At 40.5% G+C, this 21264-nt stretch overlaps 1 protein-coding gene and 1 pseudogene across 10 annotated transcripts in view; one reads left to right on the top strand and one right to left on the bottom strand.

Moving 5' to 3' along the window:
- Positions 1 to 21264, bottom strand: part of Atxn2 (ataxin 2) — a 94397-nt gene that overhangs the window by 29495 nt on the left and 43638 nt on the right. For 5 of the 10 annotated variants that reach the window (XM_020177935.2, XM_020177933.2, XM_074061180.1 and 2 more), the window contains exons 6-15: positions 16309 to 16323; positions 15105 to 15229; positions 13236 to 13327; positions 12588 to 12785; positions 10967 to 11145; positions 9021 to 9230; positions 6219 to 6401; positions 3916 to 4101; positions 3478 to 3585; positions 3165 to 3235 (exon numbers count right to left, since the gene is read on the bottom strand). In XM_020177935.2, coding sequence (XP_020033524.2) covers positions 3165 to 3235; positions 3478 to 3585; positions 3916 to 4101; positions 6219 to 6401; positions 9021 to 9230; positions 10967 to 11145; positions 12588 to 12785; positions 13236 to 13327; positions 15105 to 15229; positions 16309 to 16323 — 1367 coding nt within the window. The remainder of the gene's footprint in view (positions 1 to 3164; positions 3236 to 3477; positions 3586 to 3915; positions 4102 to 6218; positions 6402 to 9020; positions 9231 to 10966; positions 11146 to 12587; positions 12786 to 13235; positions 13328 to 15104; positions 15230 to 16308; positions 16324 to 21264) is intronic. The other 5 variants (XM_020177931.2, XM_020177932.2, XM_020177934.2 and 2 more) reach the window with 3 other exon arrangements.
- Positions 83 to 1386, top strand: LOC109695395 (NEDD4 family-interacting protein 2 pseudogene; annotated as a pseudogene).

Here is a 21264-nt window from a genome sequence, read left to right as displayed (position 1 = left end):
AGCACCTGCCTAGCAAGCATGAGGCCCTGAGTTCAAACCCCGGTATTGCAAAAAAAAAAAAAAAAAAAAAAAAAAAAATCAAACAAGCAAGAAAGGAGCTGAGTGCCAAGGGGACCTGCCCACTCAGAAGCCAGATTCCCAGCTGGGAACTGGCTACTACCAGGTGATTCATAATGAACAGGGTAACTCAGAATCATGAGCTCTAGAAGAGCAGATCACTTCAAACTCAGTGTAGACCACTCCTGCTGCCCCAGCCCCTGAAACTGACTCTTCTCCACCTTAAAGGAATATTACTGTAGAAGGACCTACAGGTTCAGACACACAAGTTTAGAGTGAGTTTTCTCCTGTTTTACCTCCCTGTAGTGCTGCTACCTCTCCCTAGGTACAACGAAGCTGAGAAAGCCAAAGTGCTGTGGTGGCAGCACCTCAGAGAAATCAGGAGGCAGAGTGTGGGCCAAGAAATGACTTCAGTGACACAGACACACAGAGTGGGGGCCAAGAAATGACTTCAGTGACACAGACACACAGAGTGGGGAACGACAGCATTCTTATGCTGGAGATTCTCATGGCATTTATTTTCAACTGGCTTGGATTTTGTCTATCTTCTGTATCACCAGTATCCCACCTGGAAGGTATGCTGCTATCGGTGGATTTGGCCTTTCATTGATCAAATGGATCCTTACTGCTATGTTTTCTGACTACTTTACTGGATATTTCAAAGGACAATAGTGGTTTAGGTGGGTATTTCTTATACCTGACCTGCTTCTTTTCTTCAGAGAATTTGAAAAGTTAGAAACATGTCTGAAACTATAGCAGCTGTTAATAGAACAAGATATGTCTTACAGAGTCTGCATCAAGCCAACATTCCCTTCTTATACCAATGTGAATATTCCAGATTATTTGCAAATCTGCAACTTTAGTAGGATAGAAGACCACCAAAAACAGAAGAAAAATTAGGGAACAAAAGATGGAGGTTCAAGACTGAGGGTCAGGTGTTTATGATTTTAAAAGCCCTTTCTGTCCAGGCCTTCGTTATCTGTATTTCATTTGTTTTACTCATTTACATATATACCTACTTAGATTTGCATAAAGCTGGTTTGGTTAATCGGTGTCTGATATAATCAGTGTTTGATAAAGTCTTCCCGTATATAAATGTCGCTGGCTTGACTTGATGGCTAGTATACTAAAATGACATTATCAACCTTGTCAAATGCTTTTGTCTCCAGCTTAGAGATTCATCTAGTAATTCTATACATGAATTATTCTTTCATATACATATGAAATACATACGTACATAATATGTATTTATTGAAACTCACAGTGACTATCAGAAAGAATTTGTCAGGTTTTTTAACATGCTGTTACTTAGGAAGAATTTTATTGTAAATAATCGAGCATAAGTTACTTTTTTACATTATTTTCTTAGAAATTGTGTCTAGATATCTTTTTATTAATTTAAGTGAAGTGAACTAAATATACACAGAAACTTTGAATGTTAAAGATAGAGTGGTTTAGGATAAATTTTAAGAAAATGTGGGTATATCAAATGTCCTTTAGAAGAAAAAAATTTAAGGGACATACTGATTTTAGGGATTTTTCAAAGACTGAGTTTTAGAATTATCTGTTTCAGAGATTCTAAAAGACATTTTCTTAGAAATTTAAGATGAAAAAGTTAAGTTTACAAATGTGACATTCTTACTTGCATTTGTCTTTTTAAAAGCCAATAAAAATACCTTTCAAAAATGATAAAATTTTTAAAAAATTACCTTTCAATACCGCTGTAATGATTTGTCTTTAGATGTTTAAACTTAGCCAGCAAAATCTTTTTTTGTTAATAGCTCCTTCCTTTACGATTGTACAATGAATTGATTTGTAAACTCATAACCTGAACTGAGATATGTGAAGCACCTGCTGTCCAGCTGTGGAGATGCGTGTGGAACTCAGGTGGGCAGGTGCAGTGAGTGGGTGCCGCCATGCCTTCATTCATAAGCCAGTTTGCATAGTGCAAATTATTTTATGTCTCATCTGTTTTTGACTTTTATCTTTGCTTTTGAATGCCAACATTTAAAATTATGGAAATATTATTATTGTTTAAACTTAAAAATCACTTAATACAGCTATATGGAACATATAAACTATTTATTCAATACTGACTATTACTAAAAGTAGTTTGAAATACTACTGCTACTAACTATTCAGGGACATTTTTCTGTTTTTGAAAAAATAAAGTTCATAATGCTTTATTTAAAAAAAGTTAGCAAAGATTAGAAGAAATTTAGAAAGGTGGAACCCAGGTTGGAAAAGGCTGCTTGTGCTTTTGATTCATTTAACGTCTAAGACAGTCATTTTTAAATAGGGTTTTTTGAAGGGTGGAGGATGGGTTTGGTAGTACTGAACACAGAACCTAAGGCCTGGTGCATGCTAGGCAAACACTTAACCACGCGGCCTAAGCAAGTCATTTTTTAAGGCTGACAGTCAGACTTCTCCCCTCCAGAAAGCTGTTTTAAGACTTCTTGAGTTACTCTCAAAATCTACCCTGATATCAGTAACATATTTCTGTAAATTTTGTGCACAAGAATGAGATAGTCATAAAGGAAAGTTCAGGGTGTGTCCAGAAAAGCCTGTCTTAAGAAAGAGAAATGTATTCTAAAAAACTTCTACAAGGGGGATTCAGTGTGGCAGAGCTTCCCTAAGTATGCACAAGGCCCTGGGTTCAAGCCCTAGCCCTGCAAAAATAAGTAACATAAAGAGAAGAAAGACTTCTACCACCATTAGCACATCTGCTCACAAAGAGGAAATCCACAGCTTCCTCAGCACACCAGGCTCCTTTACACATTCCACTCACCACACCAGAAAACTAATAGCTTGGCCTTCCTCTATTAAACTCCAGCTCCACTGAGCAAGGTAATCAAAGAATACCACATAATAAGTCTGTGAGAGCTTCACATGGCAGTTACACACTTTCATTTGATTCCTGCTCATTTTATTAGATCTTATGATTTTAGGTTATCCCACCTAAAAGGATAAGTAAAAACAACTTTCAGAACATTTTCAGCAACATGGTTTAATGTTTCTGCATGTGGACATAATGAACTTTTGAACACTGACAATGTAAGTCTTCACTGATGTTTTCAGGTTAATGCATTCACCAGCCTGACACTTACCCTAAAGTCGTTCTTAAACTTCTTTAAATCATCGATCTGTTTTCTATGTTCAGACACAACTGTTGACACACCTGGAAAATAAGAACTATTAGGTAGCAATTTATTTCTCACTTTTACCTTAAAATTCTTTTAGTATCAGATTAAAAATGAAAATAAGATCAAAAGAATAACAATTGCAAATATTAAACTATGCATTTATATATACACACCGTAAGAAAAAGTGCTGGAATGAAAATGCTCTGTATTGAGGGTAAATTAGACATGGCCCTATCTACTTCTGCACTCATGCCTAAAAACGTTAACAAACTCGAACCTTTCGCTTCAGCTTTTGAGAAGCTAGGTGATGTTTCATTGACCTTGACGTTCTCTTTATTTCCTGCAGGAGAGTTTTGTCTCTGATCTTGAAGCCGGGAATCTTTAGCTAGGAAACAAACAAACAAAAGTTCAGAAGCACAAATGGGAAAGCAGTCATCAGTTTTGACTTCCTATGCTTTTGGAAAAACTACTTTGGTCTAAACAACCACCATATTAAACACCAGTAAGTATATTTGTATGGGTATTTTGTACCCAGGGGATGCCAATCTTCATACCAGATATTTAAAAAGATAATATGTATGATTAGTGGTGTTATGTAAACAACTAACTTAATTTATACAAAAATTTAAATGTCTATTCAAAATACACATCTATGAATGAAAGACCACAGAATTTGTCATATACTGTTAATCTCTGGAGGCCCTTTGTCTCGTACCTTCAACCGACGGGGTCACAGCTCTGTTGGATGCAGGGCTGGCAGGTGTGGGAGACGCAGCAGGAACAGCCTCTGCCGGGATGCCGCCAGCCTGCGTAGCAGCAAGCACCGGCCCACTAGGAGCGCTTCCGATGCTGTTCTGTCTAGGAGACCTGGGTCTGTGAGTTTTTGGAGATAATCTTGGAACTAGAAACAAGGAAAAGTTCTGTATTACATTCTCAGCTCAAATGCCACCTCCTCAAAGAGGCATATCTCCTCTGATGATCTAGGCAATGTAGTCCTCTGCAGCCCCCAGCACCGTGTTGTTTTTTTTTTTTTAAATAAAGCTTTAGGAATAATGGTGGTAACTGAGAACACAAAGATCTGAAGAAAGATAGCAACCTACTATACAAAGCCACTGGATTATTTCCTTTCAACGGGTGGGAGAGCTCTAAGATGTAGGCCTATAGCTTCTTCCTTCAATGCGTACACTAAAACACCTATCAGCAACTTGCAACCCATCCGATGTACTCTTTATTGAAACATCAAGACTCACTGCGTAGTAACTAAGGAAATTAAGACCCAATTTAGCCGAAAGTATTAAATACCAAAAAAAAAAGGTACAAACATGGTTGATATTACATGTGACTTCAAAATAAGTTTCTAAAGCCAGGTACCAGTGGCTAGCTATTTGGGAGGCTAAGATTGAGAGGACTGAGTTTCAAGGCCAGCCCAGAAGAAAAAGTTCTTGAGGCTCTACCTCAACCAGTAGCTCGGTACAGTGATATACACCTGTCATCCCAAGCTATGTGAGAGGCTGAGATCCAGAGGACCACAGTTCTAGCCCAGCTTGGGCAAAAAGCAAGACCCACATCTCAAGAGAAAATTGCTGAGCATGGTGGCAAGTGCCTGTCATCCCAGTGACAGCAGGAAGTGTAAAACAGAAAGATCGCAGTTCAGGCTTTCCTGTGCAAAAAGTAAGACCCTATCTCCAAAAAACACAAAAAAACCCAGAACACCCAGGGCTGGAGGTATGGCTCAAAAGGTAAAACACCTGTCTATCAAGCATGAAGCCCTGAGTTCAAACCCAGTACCACCACAAAAAGTAAAAAATAGGTTTCATATTCCATTATAAAGCTATTTGCAAAGCTCAAATTCAAAGGCTTCTAGGAAATGGTTTGATTTATTTCACTTTATTTCTCTTCCTTTTTAGTTTTTATTTTTGCAATACTAGGATTTGAACTGAGGGCCTCGTGCTTGCTAGGCAGGCATTCTACCACTTGAGCCATGCCTCCAGCCATGGTTCTTTTCCTTCCTAAGTGCCAAGGATCATGGAAGGAAACTATCATTCAACTATCATTTTTCTAGTAAGGATAAAGAAAAAAACCTACTCTGTGCACATCTCTAACAACTGTACTTTTTGTTCTCGTTTCTAATGATGTTTTTCTCAAAATTCATCTCCAGACCATCTGCGTAATGTCTAGGATTAACAGAATAACTGAAGAGTATTTTTTAAATTTCTAATTTCTTGTTAATCTTAATTGAAGACCAAGGAAGGAAATAAAAACTACAAAGAAATTCACAGTGTAATTATAAGGATGAACATTGCAGGAAGCTATGCAGATACACAGTGTGTATGAACTTAAAAAAGTAAACATCTGACAGTGCTGGGTGTTTTAAATTTAAGGACATTTTTTCCATTGAAAGGGTAAGGATGACAAGAAAAAGGCTATCAGTGAATGCTCTCGGACTCCCCACCACTGTCCTATGGACTGATCAACAAAGTAGCTGAAGACCAACTCTAAAATCTTACAAAAGTTATCATTTCTACATTGTGATCACTATGACTACCCGCATATTCCTCAGGCTAGTCACAGTTAGAAGAGGAGCCTCTCAAAAGAGAAAGAGAGCTGGGCATGAGTGCCATATACAGATGCTATGTAAGCCCAAAAGAAATGATCCATGAATGAAGCTAGAAAACAGTACTCCTTCGAATGGTGTTATGAACTGTATTTGCCTCAGGGCAATGCTTTATAACTAAGCACCAACTATATTGACAGTTATGAAACTCATAGGAATTCCTTCACAAGCCCATAATGTGTACTAGACAGTAATGACTTCAACTCACTGGACAACTAAAACTCAAACCATTACATGACTTGCTCTAACATATGATCATTAAGCAGTGAAACTCAGAATAAAAATGTAGGTTCTCCAATTCCTGGTTATCGCATTGCTTTTTACATATTTACACCTCTTCAAACAGAGCTCAGCTCTTTTTCACATTTGGTAGGTTGTAAAATGCACACTGTCGTGATACCTACCCCCGCTGACCACTGATGACCATGTTCCCCCTGCAGGACTGGTCCTTGCCACTGAAGGAGTAGCGGCTTCACTTGGTGGGTTATGGGATACAAATTCTAGGCCACTTGATATGGCACCCCTTCCAGCAGAAACTCTGTGATTTCGAGGGTGCCTCTGGGCCTTTGGAGACATCCTGGGAGGCCCTAAGAAACAAGGAACATCACATAAATGTTACACTGTCCATCGGTACTTTTCTGCTAAATACACAAAAATACTTCCTTTTACTCAACAGCTTCTCCTTGGTTAAAAAATTAAAAATTCAAATAAACCACAGCACACATATTTTGGGTTATACTAACTCAAAATTACTTTGTGGAATGCCACAGTTTGCAAATAACTTTCATTTCCCTTTATTTTTAAAGAAAGGGAGGGATAAAGGTGGTTAAGAAATCAAACTTCCACCATCTGCTTAAATACATTATTTGCAGGCATATAAAAAGACATTAATAGGAGTTACAGATACATAATGGAGTTTGAGTTTTTTTTTTTTTTTAAATAATGCCATACGCTTTTACTTTTCTGCTTTTACTTTTCTACCTCAAATTTTCTTATATATATTACTTCCAAAATTAGGGAAAAAATTTATGTGTTTATTTTTGCAGTGCTAGGGATCAAACGCAGGGACTCAAGTGTTAGGCAAATGGTCTACCACTGAGCTTTGTCCCCAGTCTCCAGAAAAAATATATTAATCCCCCAGTACTCCTGTACTCCTGAAATACCCCTTTTAAATGCCTCCAAAACATTAGTTTATCCACCTCGACTACCACAATGATCAATTTTACAAATCATGGCTTAATACAATCTTCACCTGAAAGTAGTTTCTCAGACTAACAGGTTGTTAGTTGAGTCAAACAGTAACTTGTGGAAGAACAACACATGGCGCTTGGGGCAGAAATTTGCACTACACGAATTGGTGAAATTCTACACTACTGATCCTGCCGTTCAATCAGCAATTTCTCTTTGTAAAGCAGTAAACACCAAGTGAAAACAATGGACAGAGCTGCCCCCACCAACAAGGCTCCTTACCCACACTTGGTGCCAAACGCTTCCGAACATCAAATTAATTTGTGTCCCAAGAAGTAATTTAATCATGGACATGATCTTTCAAAAACTTCTAAGGTTATATAGGTCACTTTCAACAGGAGACATTCTGTATCCCTGAAAACCACAGAAGGTACACTTCCCTCTGTGAACTGTCATTAAGGCTTGCTTTTTTATCTTACACATTCTCATGATATAAAGATCCATTTCAATGAGGGACTGTAACAAATACCTCAACAGAACTTAATTTTGCATTTAGGGCCCACTATACAGGCACTGTTGAGGAAGGCAGTCACCTTGAAAATTAGTGAAAGTTGCTTTTCAATATCAGACTAAATTGTCTAGTCAAGGTCACATTACTTTGCTGCCTGGATGGCAACAATTTATTTTATTTGCTTCTTTTGATGGTGCTGGGGTTTGAACTCTGGGCCTCACCCTTGCTTGGCAAGCACTCTACGATTTCAGTCACACCCCCATCCCCCCTTTTTTTTTTTTTTGCTTTAGTTTTTGAATAGGGTCTCACATTTGTGCCCAGCCTGGCCTGGACTGCAATCCCCCATTTATGCTTCTCACCTAACTGGGATTACAGACAGCAGCCTCCACACCCAACTCTTTTTGGCTGAAATGGGGGCTCACTAACTTTTTACCTATGCCAACCTAGTAAGTAACTAGAATTACAGACATGAGCCAATGCAGCAGGCAATAATTTATTTAAAGGTAGCCAATGCAGTTTTCTCCAGAGAAGCAATTTATGTAGAAAACTATTAGTCGCAATAAAATTAGTTATGTCTACTCTGATTTTAATGAATGATTAAAATTTTGATAAGGATATTTTGAATTAATATTAGAAAAGCTAACATCATTAGAAAACAAGATTTTTCATTTATGCACTGCATTTAAATTAGAATGTTACCCTTCTACAACACATCCAAGTAGCACATATGCTGCAATGGTAGGGTTAGCATCAAATACTAGCTAAGAATTACAGGATATTATTCTTATTTTTGATAAGAGCAAAAAAAAACCAGTCTAAGGATTCAAATTCGTATCTGACTTTTCTTTTTTTCTGGCACTGATGTTTGAACTCAGGTCCTCATGCTTGCTAGGCAGATGCTCCTACTGCTTGAGCCTCTCTGCCAGTGCCTAACTTTTATTTTCAATAGAGGACTTCTTCTAGATTAAAGTACTTTGAAATAACATTGCAAAGCTAACTTTAAAAAGTTATTTGGTTAAATTTAGAATTCTTTCGGTCCTTTGTATTGTAAGCTGAGGGTAGCCATGTAGGCATCACATTAAATGTCATGCTTGACAAGGACCCATGAAACACCACTCCTGCCTGTGGCCTCAGCTATAAAAAGACAGGGCAACGGTGAGTCCAAGGCAGGGAAAGAAAGTCCACTGTTCCCCATTAACAGGACACCCAGTGTCAACAAGGAGGAAGAGGCCTGAGCAGACCTCCCTACACGGGCTGCAGAGGAGCATGTGATAGGCAGATCAAACCTCCTTTCTTAAAATTCACAACAGTTCACAGCTTCACACAGCATTTATCACATTTCTCTCTAATGAACAAAAGGTTAATAGAAATAGTTTCAATAAACTAAAGTTAAAACACAGAAATTATAGGTTATTAAATAATGAAGAGGAAACTATTTTGTAATTATAAACTCACATAGGAGTTAAACAAAGACAAACGAAAACATGAACAAATTGTGGTATTGTACCTTCTGAAGACATGCGTTTAGGCATAGTAGAGACAGGAGCTGGAGAACCATGAGCAGAGGGGTGAGACGGGGGTCTGGATGGCCGCGAGGGGGGCCTGGAGGGCGGCCGTGTAGGGGTGGCTGCCCGAGGTGGAAGAGAGTTGGGACCTGACTGGTAGCGAGAAGGTGGGCGAGAGGAAGGAGATGGGCAAGGCGATGGCCAGGGAACACCTGACAGAACAAATGATATGAAGGAAAGTATAAAAACTAAAGAAAAAAATGAGGGAAAAAGTAAACAGAAAAAAAAAAGTAAAATGACAAAAATGATTTCTTGTACATTTTAACCCTTTGAGGACAGTCATTTGATTTGTGATTTTTAGCATAACTTAACTGACATAAATTTACATATTACTTTAACCTCCTTAAAATTAAGTCTGTTTAAATAAATACACGTTCCCAAAGGGTTAATCAGGATCTACACATACTACTGAAGAAGACAGTTAAGACTATGCCTGCTAATCCTACTTCTAGAACTGTTCTCAGTAATCAACTGCTAAAAGGAATAAACATACATAGATAATTTCACACAATAAAAACACACTAATTCCTACTCAGGAATAAGATTATTCACTTCATTAGCAATAAGGAACAGCTACTCAATCCAACTTTAAAAGCTGATTTCTTACAGTCATCTAAGATTTTTGTCGAGTTTAGATCTGAACCTATGGTGCAGTGTGAATTCTCAGCTAAGCCAGTCCCACTTAAGTACAAATACAAAACGACTTCTATTTTGTAGACTCACAGGAGCAACAAAAGAATTAATACTCACTGCTCTCTCATTATAATAGAAAAGGAGAACCTTGTAAGTGTATTATATGCAGTTAAATACTTCTCTAAGTGACTGCTTACTGCACAAGGCAACTACATGGCAGTCAGCACACATGAGCTGCTACTCACAGACCTGCACCATCAAAGTACAGCTGACACGTCTGCTTCAGACCACTCACCTCCATCCTGAAAACAGTCCAGGTCCCCTCTCCAGAGGGCTCCCACACACTCGAGTATCATACATTTCCCAGCCCCTTCAGGTTTTTTATTTTGAAAATTCTGTTTATAAACAACTAAAACTCTATGCAGCGAGCAAAGGAATTTCACCCCCATTACTAAGCACAGAAAACACTCAAGAGTGCTCATTTGGAGAGGAATTCTGGAGAAAAGATTCAATGAAAACAATTGAAACTGGAAACTAAGTGTTCTCTATTTGTTCTAACTTTCTAAATTTAAATGCCTAGAATCGGATGTCCTCTCTTCTCTCTGAATTACAAACTCTGCTGCTGTTATGGATGGCACATTTTCATATCATTCACAGTTGTGCTATTTAGTATCCCAGAATTCTGTAAACCATCCATATCCTACAAGCTATATTCAACCTGACTTAGAGGGATCAGAGTGAACCTGTAACTACTACATACCGAAGTTTCTTTCACCTAAGGTGCTAAACTGGGCCATCTACCCTCAGTGGCTAAGGGTTGTTTTGTGTATTGTTGAGCGGATATCTTTGATCACTCTGATTACCTCAAAGCCCTTCTTGAAGTAAGTAAACTATAAATACATAAACAAAGAAAATAAATTTATACTAACAACTATTTCACATATATTAGGATTTTCCATATAAACCGTATCTAAATGATTTTACTATTGTGTTTTTTGAAATTGAGAACCTATCCCAAAGTTTCCAATTTCTTCACATGTGGAATGTTTTTTGCCCAAGTGAATGTCTGAGATAAATTTAGCATCTTTTCTTAGTTTTACTAATCTGATATCCACAAAAGCAAATTTTAGCTAATTCTGAGGTGGAAACTGCAAAATCGTTCACAGCGTGCATGACGCCATCAATGACGTGACTAAGCATTTGAGATCTCTGTGCCTTCTTGAATGACATTGACAGATTTGCTCAAGATACTTGCCTCCATTAACTACTCTTTGGTCGGAACCAGAATTCGGGTTGGAATCTGAAGTGTGACAAGTGGATCTTGATGGTGTGCAGCCGGACCCAGGCTGGCCCATACGTGCTGAATTCTGTCTCCCACTTCCCCAAGATAGGACTTCTCTATTTCTTTGTCCAGGAGGAATATATTTATTTTCCCTGAAAATGAAAGACCCTCTAAATCATTTTATCTAAGAATGTACCAGGCCAAATACATCTAAAAGTACTTCAGGCAGAAGGGATGCTTGTTACAGAGGATTCACACTACACACACCGCTCACCCCTGCTCTTTCATCTTATTCTAAGTTCTAGCCCCTAGCCCTTTCGTTCCCTTCCCTTCCCAATGGGGTCTCCTCCTAGGCAGTTTATCAGACACATGCTTATTTTCATCCTACTTGACCTTTCTGTGGCTGATTCTACCTGTCATGGTGTACCTTCTTAGAATGTTTTTGTCCTTGTCTTTCTCAACTTCATTTTCTCTGGAATCTCTTCCCTCTGGCTGTTCTTTAAAAGGTTTTTTATAGCTTCAAGATCAGCACGGCTGATGAATCCCAAAACTGCGCTGCCAGTCCTAATCTCCACACCTCCCATTGGACCCATCAGCTCCTATCAGCAGATGCTAAGCTGTGAATGCCTTGAAGACAAGAGCATATCTCTTGCTCTACCAAGTATGTAGCAGGTGTCCCCAACATTATTCACAAGTACACGGAAGACCCACAAGCCCCTCAAATGCAACTAACTGCACAAGCAGAGCCATCATTTGTGCCCTCAAATTGCTCCAGTGTTTCCTAGCTCCACTTCAGTACAATCATCAATTCACTTAATTTCAAAATAAGAGGCAGGTCACGCATGGCTTTCCTATCCTTTCACCATTACCCTCGGTCCAGAATCAATCAAGTTCTCCAGATTGAACTGCAATGCACAGACAGGGCTGTCTGCACCATAGTCCTCAGTGCCCTGAGCTTGTTCCCCCCACCCTTCCTTACAGGGAACTTCCTCAGATGCCCAAGTCCTCCCCTGATCTCAGTTCCCATTATCACCTGCCATCGCTGTACCCACAACACTGACCCTAGACTCTAGACACAGGAAACACCAGCCTTTCCTGAGCTGGCTGGGCTCTTTCACAAGGCCATTCTTCTGCACAGATCTTTTCACCTGGTGAGCACCACTGCTCTCTGAGTAACAGACAGACCTCCTTATCCCATCACAAAGCCCTAGTGAGGCTCTGACTAGACAGGAAATGCTAGTTCCTCTTCGCTCCAGGTGTTCCTAGTATTTTACCTACCTGTAATCAAGCACACTGTACTGTTACTGTTGTACATATACCCACCCCCAGCCCCCAGATCACTATTTTTTAACGAGCTCTTTAAGAATGGCTTACTCATCCTTTTATACTCAACACCTGGTACCACAGAGCTGACTCTCAAAAACATTTTTCGAAGATCAGCACAATCTTTTCTCTATCAGATCTTAAATCAATTCCATTTGCATTCTCTACCTAAGCTTCATTAAAGGAAGAGGAAATATAATAATAATACACCTTTTCACACAGACCTTGAGTTGTGTATCCAAAATACTGCATCATGATTTCCTGTAAATACCTAGTGTTTACGCTGTGCCCCTCACGTTCACTGGAATTTCTCTGAACTGCTGTATATTTTTCTTCCTCGCTCCTATCATCATTTTCCAGAGCCACCCGAGCTTTGTACTGAGCACTGGATTCAATTTCTTCTGCTAACTGGTTTGCCCTTGCTTCCCGTTTTAAAAATTCTTCGGAATTATCCCTTTCTAAGGGCACCCTAAAACACAAGCAAAAGAAAGCAGAGTGATTAAAGTCATAGTTTGTACCTGTCACAATCAACTATTCAGAAATTTCAGTTTGGAATAGTAGAAAAACTGTATAAATTACAGTGTTGAATTTACCAATCAAAATTTTGAATTTTTTTCTTTACTTTTTACGTGGAAGAGCATTTACTATTTGAAGAACTGGCTAAAGTGTTCACCATAACCTCAACACTTGCAAAAAATTTTTCTTTTACAACTTAAAAACAAAATCAAAACAAATCTCATTTTGATCGTAACAAAAAGCCGTAGGGAACTTTTAACAGGAACTGAGCTGAGTTAGTAACAAATGAATTCCTTCATATAACTGTTCAACTTAAAATCTAACAGGAACATTTTCAGCATAAATCGAGCTGTTGAAAATCAAAAGAAAATGCACTGAAAGAAACGCAGACTTTTAAACTTACGTGTACGAAGATAAACTGCTATCATATGTAGACACCACACCGTAATTTTCTTCATTGTACCGAAACATATCATTGGGATCCCATCCATTAGACTAGAAGAAAATGAAACTCATTTTTCAAAATGACAACAAGCCTATCTTCTTTAATGTGATTACAGTCAGTATTTACAATCTAACAAACTATACGAGCTATAGCTAACAAATGAAAAACAAGCGAAACTGTCCACTAAAAATGTTTTAAGGAAAAACTTCTCCTCTGCACACCAGTCCCACAAATTGGTAAATGACTACACAACTTGCTTGAGGTCACTGGAACATCCTCAAACTTTTTGTTACTTCATAAAATCAGACCCTTTGGGTCAGAACACTCGCCTTCGCATGTCCTCTAACAGTCACTGTTCTTGGGTATCTTTTGTTATTGTAACACCATTCTTTTTGATAGATTTGGAGTATTTCTACTGAGTCAGCACCACAACTGTACTTAGTTCATTTTCTACTGATCGGCAGAAAAAAATGCTGTAGAAAACACAATTATTTGCATGTCCTAAAACATTAGGGCAAATATAAATTTTCAGAAGTAGAATTGTTGAAACAAACTGAATGTGCATTTCGAATTTTGATAAACATTGTCAGATTCTCCCTCGAAAAAAACTCAGTTTACCCACCTCACTCTCTGGGTAAAAGGAGGAGGGCATTTTCCACACAAGTAACATGATGCACATTTGAGGATACTGGGTATTTAGGGTTTTTTTTTTTTTTTTTTTTTGGTGGTACAGGGTTTTTACTCAGGGCCTCCGTCTATCTCTTGAGCCATGCCCCCATTCCTTCTTGCTTTAATTTTTAATACTCTGTGTTTCCCAGGCCGGCCTGGACCCCAATCCTCTTATTTATTATGTCCACGTAGCTGGGATGACAGGTGCAAGTCACCATGCCTAGCTTTTCTGCTGAAGATGGAGTCTGGCTAACATTTTGCCCAGGCTGGTTTCTAACCTTGATTTTCCCCATCATTGCTTCCCGATTAGCTAGATTACAGGTGTGAGCCAGCATGCCCAGCCAACACCACATGTGACTCAAGTATGAAAGTTAACAATGACATGCTGCCTATGTATTTCCAGTTCTTTAACAGAGGTAAGGTCGGAGGAAGAGAAGGTGCTAATAAGTACTTGAAAATTCTCAGGGAAAGGTTCTTCATTCAGTTCAAACTTTACTACACAGACACTCATTGTTCACTTTCTATCTCTATGCTCTCTCTGCTAAAGGTAGAGTCAACTAAGCATTTGGCTTGAAGGCATATTGGGGAAAGCAAAGATAATGTGATGAGCGGCATTTCAGAAACAGATTTCTACACCTCTGTGGGAAATGAGTCCGTTGAGCACCAAGAAGTGTGCGTGGTGCTTTATCTCTAACGCAACCTCATCTTGTGCTTCATGAGGAGTACCTTGTCTCAGCGAGAGCTTCCATGTCCAGCCTGAACCTCAGCTCTGGGGAAAGTCAACGCACAACGAACACACTTCTCTCCAACGCTGCAAGCGTCCAGAGCAAAACGCACTGGCATTTCTCTCACAATTTGTAATTTGAATTAGTAAAGTTGCTTATTAGCACTTAATTACAAGGAAATGAATCATGAGCATAACAGACAGCAACCCCTGCTTAGTCCTCACAAGTAAAATAACCAAAAATAATTTTATATTCATTCTTCCTTTATTGCCTGGGATAAAGTCTCTATCTACATCACAACTGCTGCTCTAAGTGTGTTCATATGACGATAGGAATATGCTTAAATGGAAGCCACACATGGCGGCATCGGGATGCCATGCACACAGCACACTGAGCACCGAGTCTGCCAGCCAGTCGCAAAGGTGCTACTTACAACGTCGCTTTCCAAAGCTTCCAGCGCCTCACCGGGTGCGAGTTCGCCTGCATCCCAGGGCTCCAGGTCCTTCTCCCTGTGCTCACCGTTGACTTTGGCACTGATTGCAGAGTCGGTGAAAGCATCTACAAAGGACAGTTTTGGTTAAAAAGTCACACGGCCAGACAACAGGTACAGTCTACATATCAATTAGCAATAATCAAAGATGCATGTTCAACAAATATGCATGGGTAGTCAGGCACAGTGGCACACACCTGTAATAGTTTTCAGGAGGCAAGATCGGGAGGATTGCAGCTTAAGGCCATCGAGGAGAATGTTAGGGAGACCCCATCTCAACCAGTAAGCTAGGTATGGCACCCAATCTTAGAAAAGCCCCACATGTTTCTCTTTTTATTTTTTTGGTGGGACTGGGGTTTAAACTCAGGGCTTGGCAGTTGCCAAGCAGGTGCTCTACTGCTTGTGTCACCCTTCCAGTCCGTTTTGCTCTGGTTATTTTAGAGATGGGGGTCTCTCAAACTATTTGCCCCAGCCGACCTCAAACCAAGATCCTCCTGATCTCAGCCTCCCACGAAGCTAGGATATACATAGGGTGTGGCTACAATACATTTTATACAGAAATTTACTATTCACGTGCTATAGTTCAGCAGTATGGTTTTCTTTCAAGGCAGAAATGAGAGAAGGCAAAACAAATGGATGAGTCTGTAAGGGATGATATTCCTTGACTTTAAACTTTCCCCAAAGTAGTTCCCTTTTGAAGATGAGTAACAGGTTTAGGGAAAGGTGACAGTGTGGTGCATCGGCACAGAACGAGCTGGGGGAGGAACCCTAGCTGTTAAGCACCTGAATTCAGGACAAAACAGTGTCAGGAGCCGAAAGAAAGCAAGATCCAGGCATTCAATTCTGCAACATTGTCAACAGCCACTACTGTAACTCTGGTTTTAGGAGCTTTAAAATAAAATGCTCAACATATTATTAACAGCCATGTTTGCATTTATAAAACATCGCTGTTGGTAACCAACCAAGAGTCCTGCAAAGTTCCAAAAAGCCAGCTGGCCACACCCTAACTGCAATTGTGAAAATTCGCATGCAGACTGTATCAGTGCCATAACTCAATATTAGTTTTCTAAAATCATCTATGGAAAGAAACAAAAGCAGTGTAAGAGCAAGATGCAAGAACACAAAGTGACTGTCAGAGAAGTGTTACCTGTTTTTGAAGGAACTACGGATACAGAAAGGAAAAGAAGACATGATTATCGGACGAGACAGAACATAAGCATTTAGTTCTTTCTGTGCTCCCCCCGCCTTACAGACATCCGTTTACAAAAGCCCCAGAGCAGAAGGGGAAAGAGGGTAAGCTTACTCCCCTCTCTGCCACCCTCACAGCAGGCAGGCACACAGCACCCTCCCCTCTTTCAGGCAGAACCCTATCGTTTTGGGCCAGTAGTGCCATCTGGTGGTGGTCACGATGAAATGCCCAAACCAGCAAGGCCCTCTTGAGCATCTCTGCCTCTCCTAGCCCCCTGACCCAGGAAACAGGGTGGGTATTCTGTTTTTTCCGCTCACCTTTCAATTATGCCTCTGAAAACTTGTTCAAGCTTGTCAAAGGATTTTATGAAGGGTCAGGACAGTGGTCAAACAAGCAAAATGCTAACGTTACGTACAAATAAATACAAACTGGAAGCTAAAAATTATGAAGTGGGCTGGGGAATGGCTCAGTAGTAGTAGAGTGCTTGCCCAGCATGCACAAGATCCTGTGTTCCAGCCCCAGCATCATAAAAAGCAAACAAAACTTTACAAAATGACATAAAACCGAATGAAATCATTAGTCATTAACATCAGAAATCCTCAAATGGGCAGTGGCTCACACTTGTGATACCAGCTGCTCAGGAGGTAAAAATTGAGGGAATTGCAGTTTGAAGTCTGCCTGACCAAAAAATGTTGGCAAGATGCCATCTCAATGAACAGGCTGGGTATGATGGTACACAACTGTAATCCCAGCACACAGGAAGCCACAGGTGGGAGGATAACAATCCAAGGCTGACCCAGACAAAAATGCAAGACCCTACATGAAAAATAACTTGGAAAAAAAAAAAAAAAGAAAAAAAGAAATCCTCAAATGTCATTCTAAGGAAAGGCCACCAAAAACTCTCTGCTACCCATTTCATCTCATTTAAAACTGCTTTTATCTTAAACATCTAATTTTTAAATAAGAGAACTTAATCCTGCATATATCCCAAAGGCAGAAGCAGGTCAGTGAGTTCAAGGCCAGCCTGGGCTACAACCAGTCAGAAAAAAAGGGAGGGGAAGGGGAAAGGGGCGGGAAGGGGAGGAGAGGAGAAACAAGGAGAGGAATTTGTCTCTATTTTATCGTTTTCATCAATTATTTCTACTATGGCACTTTTTCAACAACTTGTCAAGCATTTTCTCAGCTTCTCCCATCAGCTGTGTGTGCCAACCTGGAGACTCAGAGGCCTGAGGCTAAAAGGCACTGATGGAGGCCTGGGCTGGGCTTCTGAAGCTGCAATCTCCACCTTCTCATGGAGGTAATTACAGACACAAAGCCAAGTCTTCTAGAGTCCAATGCACCAAGTGCTAAGGTGTGATCAGGAGTGAGTTCTAAGGGACAAGAGGCTGTGATTTAGCCATCAAGAACACAAACAGAAGCTGTGCGGTGACCACACTGGTAACCCCAGCTACTTGAGGCGGCACAGAGTTGGAGCATCAAGATATGAGGCCAGCTTGCAAAAAGTTAGTGAGACCACAGCTTAACAAACAAGGCAGGTGTGGTGGTGCACCGTATACAGGGAGGAGTACCAAAGTCCATGCTGGCCCTGGGCGAAAAGCACAAGACCCTATCTGAAAAAATAACGAAAAAGCAAATCAAGAACACAAACAAAAATTAAGTAGGAGGAAGCAACAGGGCTCCAACCTAGAAGACAGCATCATTAGAAATGCACGCAAGGGGCTGCCGGCCTAGCGTGCAAAGTCCTGTCTTCAACCCCACGGTAACACACACAAAAGGAAGAAGTGCAGTGGCACACACCTGCAGCACCGGCTCCTTGGATGGTTGAGGCAAGAGGTTCACCTGAGGCCAGGAGTTCCGGGCCAAATGCATGTAAAAAATTTCTGAATACTACGTAGCGCTACAGGCTTCCCCAGGCAAGTAGGATGGGGAGTTGCAGGGATATTATCTTTTGTCTACTCATCTGTTCTAACTGAGTATTTCCACCATGAGAGTGCATTGTTCTACGCACTATACACATAAGACTAAAGAGTAAAGGTGAGGATAAGAAACACTGTATGGACATGAAAGACAGAGCAAGGGCACAAGTGGCAGTGCTGTCCTCAAGGGGAAGTGGGAATAGAAAGAGGACTGCAGGGAGATGGCTCAGGAAGTCTCTACATTAGGATACTCTTTTTGTAATCCATGGACCTTTGGCATTTTGGGGAAGCCTATGGACCCAAATTCTGAAAGCATTTAAGTACATAAAATCCGTACAAAATCAAGCCAATTATGATGAAATGCAATTATCAAATCCATGTCAGAAATATGCATATTTCTTTATTAAGGCATTGGATACTACAACCTTAAAGACATGATGAATATAAGCAATAAATTTGAGGTGCCTATAAAAGCAAGCAACGAGAGTTCTGAGGCACTTCACTCCCAAGCGCTGAAACCACTGACTAGTGCGTACATTTACAGTGGAAAGAAACAGATCTCCCCCTTTTTTATTAGTGTATGGACTGGCACAAAGGGTTTCATTGTGATATTTCCATACGTGCATATAACGTATTTTGATCAAATTAGCCCCCTCCTTTGACTCTTCTTATTCTCTATGCCTGGAAAGAAATGTTAAGCTTCACCCAGAGGTCACTGAAAATGAATTTCATGATGATCTGAATCCGATCCAGATTCTTTGGCAATCCAGTATCAGGGCTAAGGCTGCCTACTTGCTCTAACAAGCAGGAGGGAGGAGGATTTGTTTATAAAAAAGGCCTGCTGACCTCTCCAACAAGAGCCAGAAGTACCTCACGAGGGCTTCCTCCAGGCACACCCAGAAGGCTGCCATCAAGAGCAGTCAGCAAAGAGTTACATGGAAGGGCAGGGGAGGGACAGAGAGGACTGCAGGGGCCAAGAAATGAAGTGGCTGATGTGGCTATGGTCAGAGAGCAGATCTCAGAGAATATTCTGGAAGAGGAACAGTGGCAAGTGATGACAAAGTCATGCAGGCTGCAAAATGGCAGGAATGGAACCTAGGGACTCCGTTTCCACAGAAGAGGCTGTGTTCTAAATGACCCAGATGAAGACTAATCTACAAATTCACATTTGAGCACAACATTCTGGGAAATTCAAATGCCTTCTGTGGTAAACTCCAACACTTAGAAAGCTGCACAACCAAACACACCAGGCAGTAGTTTTGACTATTAAAACATACTGCCCATATTGAATGACAGTAATTAATTTTTTACTGATTGCAATTTTGGGACTGTCAAGCAAAACTATTTACTGTGATTTATTTGGCACACTGCACAAGTGACACTTAAGAGAATCACAAAATTCAAGGCTTTCAGGTTAGACCCCTAAGTCAGCCCCACTGTTTTATCTTCAACTGAAAATTTTATGACGAGCTAAAGTACCAAAACAAAACAGAGATCACCCTGACTTTCACATACTGCAGGTGGGAAAACAGAATCTTCCTGTAGCACAAGTGCCCGTCACAGGCAACACAGCCTTTCTTACTTGTAACCTCTTCTGACCTCAGAAGATGAAATTCTGCACCAAACGTCTGTCTTGTAGAAACAGAACAAAGGCCCATACTGGCACAACTGTGACTTCCCAGGAGTTGGAGACGTTAACCATAAAAGCATCCTAGTGAACAAGGTGACACGGCCCCTCCAACACTCTGCAGAACAAGGAAGGCTTTCCAGCAGAGCCCCAAGCTACTAAGCTTAAACAACACGAGATCATTAAGTTCCCATTCTTACTGGAGGAAAATGTGCGTAACACGGCTTATGGGTTTTCTGACCCATAGTGGTAGGAGAAAGGTTGGTTCCGCCTGGATTCGCATAAAATAAATGACTGAATCGCTGAGGTCACTGAGGTAAGGCATCTCTTCCTGTGGTTTCAAGCTGAATCATGCTACAGTTAGTTTCACACTATTGTTCCTGGATACTTTAAGTACACAGCTGTATTTCAAATGTACATGTTTTCATACTTTTTTTTGATGGTGTGGCGTTTGAAGTAAGGACCTCGCGCTTGCTAGGCAGACACTGTACCACTTGGCCACGTCCCCACCCTTCCTGCTGATGGGATCTCAAGTTCTTCCCAGAGGCCAGCCTTGGACAATAATCCTACCCCTATGCCTCTTGTGTAGCTGGAACCATAGGTGTGTGCCATCGGACCGAGCTTGTTTTGTTGAGACGGGGCCTTTTTTTGCCTTGCCTGCCCTCACACCGAGATCCTGCCCACGTCCCCCTCCCAAGCAGTTGAGATTATAGCAGCAAACCACCACACCTGGCTCATACACCACTCTTTATCTGTGCTTACAACTTTTCTGACTGATCTAAGAATCACATGGGCCTCATTTTCAAAGCTAACACTTGGGATTTTGTTTTTTACTTTAAAAAGGGTATTAAAACTTCTGTTAAAAATATGCCAGTGTACATCATGCTGTAGGAAAGCCATTATTAGATTTGGCTAAGAATAAACTGCTTTCTTGAGTACCTCAGAACTGAATGATTACAACGTTAATAATTCTCAATAGTAATATGTCTATGTAAGAAAAAAAATAACCAGTTTTCCCTGCTTGGTTCTAGTGACCATTTTTGGGGGAGAGTGGGGGAACTGAGTTTTGAACTGAGGGCTTTGTGCTTACAAGGCAGGTGTGTACTGCTTGAGTCATACCTGCGGTCTGTTCTGCTCTGGTTATTTTGGAGATGGGGGTCTCTAGAATTATTTGCTTGGACTGGCCTCAAACCATTATCCTCCCGATCTTGCTTCCCAAGTAGCTAGGATTACAGGCGTGACCACTGTGCCTGGCTTAAAGAGCTCAATAGAAGCAACAAACACATGTGAAGTACCTACTATTTGTAAGGCACTATGGGAAGGACATATCTTTAGCTGTGCAAACATGACCTCTAAACTCCAGATCCTTAT

The sequence above is a fragment of the Castor canadensis genome, chromosome 18 (genome assembly GCF_047511655.1).
Source record: "Castor canadensis chromosome 18, mCasCan1.hap1v2, whole genome shotgun sequence".
Taxonomy (NCBI): domain Eukaryota; kingdom Metazoa; phylum Chordata; class Mammalia; order Rodentia; family Castoridae; genus Castor; species Castor canadensis.
This window is presented reverse-complemented; position numbering and strand designations above follow the sequence as displayed.